At 40.0% G+C, this 2,657-nt stretch overlaps 1 protein-coding gene across 1 annotated transcript; it reads right to left on the reverse strand.

The window, feature by feature from the left end:
- Positions 1-72: 72 nt before the first annotated feature.
- LOC103370478 (DLA class II histocompatibility antigen, DR-1 beta chain-like) lies at positions 73-1,775 on the reverse strand. The gene is made up of 5 exons (XM_008299549.1): positions 1,711-1,775; positions 1,338-1,598; positions 416-697; positions 215-325; positions 73-77 (listed from the first exon to the last, which is right to left on the reverse strand). Exons 1-5 carry the CDS (start codon positions 1,766-1,768, stop codon positions 73-75), a joined length of 717 nt encoding a protein of 238 aa, XP_008297771.1. The 5' UTR covers positions 1,769-1,775.
- Positions 1,776-2,657: the final 882 nt, after the last annotated feature.

The raw sequence follows: 2,657 nt of genomic DNA on the forward strand, positions 1-2,657 counted from the left end.
TGATTTAAAACAGTAACATCGTAAATATTCTGCCACTTTTGCAGAATCATGCAGAATGGTGCAATGGGTTGTTCATCCTGAAATCAACAAATCTTAAAACACAAATTACAGACACAGTGGCAGTTTCATCACTGCACACATTTAACCAGCACAAACACTGGAGACCATGACTTTTTGTGTATTTTTGAGTTTTTTTTGTTGTCCTGTTTCTCACCTGTTGAGTTCCTCTTGTAGAAAATCAGCCCAGCAACAAAAACCAGCAAACCCAGCAGCAGCACTGCACCTCCAACAGCAAACTTGTTCCTCTCGGATTCATCAAATAGTTCTGAAAACACATTTATCGCAAACCGTGCATTAGATTTACATGCAAATTTACCAAATGTCTTCTACCTCCATGTTTGCCTCACTATCTCACCCCAGTCGTAAAGTTTGGGCTCCATGAGGCTGGCGTGCTCCACCTTGCAGCTGATTTTCTCTCCAGGTGATGGGGTAAACTCCAGGTAGGAGTGGATCTGGTAGAACCAGTTTCCATTGGACAGCTCGTCGGTGGACAACACATCAGTTTTCGTCTCTTTTCCGTTCCTGAGCCACGACAGTTGGATGAGTTTGGGATAAAAATCGTAAGCGCTGCAGACGAGCATGTTGGGATGTCGGCCTCCTGTTGCCTTCACTAAGGTCAACTTCACAGTAGGTTCAACTGGAGGACAATACCCACAGATAAAACCATTTAGCAGAAAAGAAAATAGCATTTGTTTCTGTTTCTTAGATTACAACCTTGAAAAATATAATGTAAGTAGTTAGTACGTACATGAGGAAAAGACAACACAGTGTGACAACTTTGTACTAGAAATACAGGCAATGTACATATAAACATAAATAAATAATCACTATGTTAGAAATTATTTACAGGAGAGTGAATATTTTAAGTCCACCAGGTTAACAGAAGCACCAAATGGATAATAATGTTTCTCATTCTCAGAAATATCTCCGCATTAACAACTGACCGACAATTTATTTTAACAGAAATCATCCACAGTTTGTGATTTACAGATCTGTTTATTAACATTTTGGAATTATATTAGTGTTAGCTGATGTGATTGCTGTCGTGTCTTTCAGTTCAGAAAAAGATTTAAATATTTCCTCCAACGTTGTGCTTTTGTTAAGCTGTAACAGTAATTTTCTGCATTAACTTTCCCTGTAAATCTCTCCTAAACGTGAATTTGTCTCCCAGTTACTCACCTGTCGTCTTCTTTCTCAGCACTTTTATGGGTATTTTATATCACAGACATAATACATTTATAGGCTGCTGTACTCTGAAGCATTATCAACCAAATTACCTGGTTTTGAGAGCTTGTCAAACACCAGTGGGATGAGGGATTTGCATTTGTTGAAATTCCTCTGTTCTTGGTGCAAGAATTTTTTGTCCTTGTTGAGCGCGTCTGCAATCTCCTTTGCTTTCTCGTTGTAGCCGGTGTACTTTCCCAAAGTGCTGTTCCACTGCCCAAAGAGCAACCTGTTATAGTAGACCTGCTCCAGATAAAGGACGTCTTCGGTGGATGTGAAGAGGCAACGAAGCACACCGTGACCAAAGAGAGCGTCTGTAACAACCACAACAACAAGGATTAGAAAAATTCTCTGTTACTCCGACACAGCACATTCTAAAATTTAGAGATGTTAAAGCTTTTTTGTGTTCTGTTTAAAGTTACTTACCCGCTCTTGAAAACACCATGAAAACACCCAGCAGGGACAAAAATCCGTGAACCCTCATGCTGATAAACTGGTGATGACAAATGGACAAAAAAGGAAGCAGACTGACCTCGATCTGGAAACACGAGGAAGTGAAGCAGCCAAGTGTTTTTATAAGCAGGTGGGACACATAAGTGGGCGTGGTGTTCATAGATATGTATAATAAAGGCTAGATGTCTTAAGGCGGAGTCTTGAACGGCATCCCTAGCGGCCATCTTGACACGGGAAAGCTCTCTGACAGAACCTGCGGTATGTGAAGGGAGATGAGTGATCTGCACAAACGTAAATACTCTTGTCTCGCTGAAATCTTGACGGATTTACAAACGGTTTGGTTTCTTACGAACGTTATTAACGTGGCTACAATTCAAATGACAAAAATACAAATAAAATACAATATAATTAAAATACAAATTGTTCCTATCACGCTGTGAGAGTAGCAGCCAGTTGCAGCGGCTCCTACCTACTTTCTGTATTTTTAGCTATTTTCTTTGTTTTTTCTATTATAGTTTTAATATTATTATATTCATGTAGTTGTCCTAGATCAGCATGAATATGATGGAGATGCCAAGGAAGCTTTTTAATCTGTGTTTTACTTTTTACGAATTTTTAAAGTCCGCATCTGACGAGCCGTTGAGCCGTTGAGCCACAGCTCCATCGTTTTACACTCGGGAACAGCTGTTGGCGCTGGGTATGATTCCTACAGAAAATTGCTGAGTGAAGATGCCAGACTTTTGTGCAGCCTACGGATGCTCTAATCGCCATTGTGTTGAAACCAGAGCCTGTGGTATCACCTTTCACCTGTAAGATATAACAGTACTATGACTATATTTAGGATAATCGTTAGTTGCTTTGTGGAAGTATGTACAATGCAGGTCCTGCTACAAAGGGGCTGACATAACAGTATTGCAAGA

The sequence above is a fragment of the Stegastes partitus genome, unplaced genomic scaffold (genome assembly GCF_000690725.1).
Source record: "Stegastes partitus isolate 25-593 unplaced genomic scaffold, Stegastes_partitus-1.0.2 Scaffold1431, whole genome shotgun sequence".
NCBI lineage: Eukaryota > Metazoa > Chordata > Actinopteri > Pomacentridae > Stegastes > Stegastes partitus.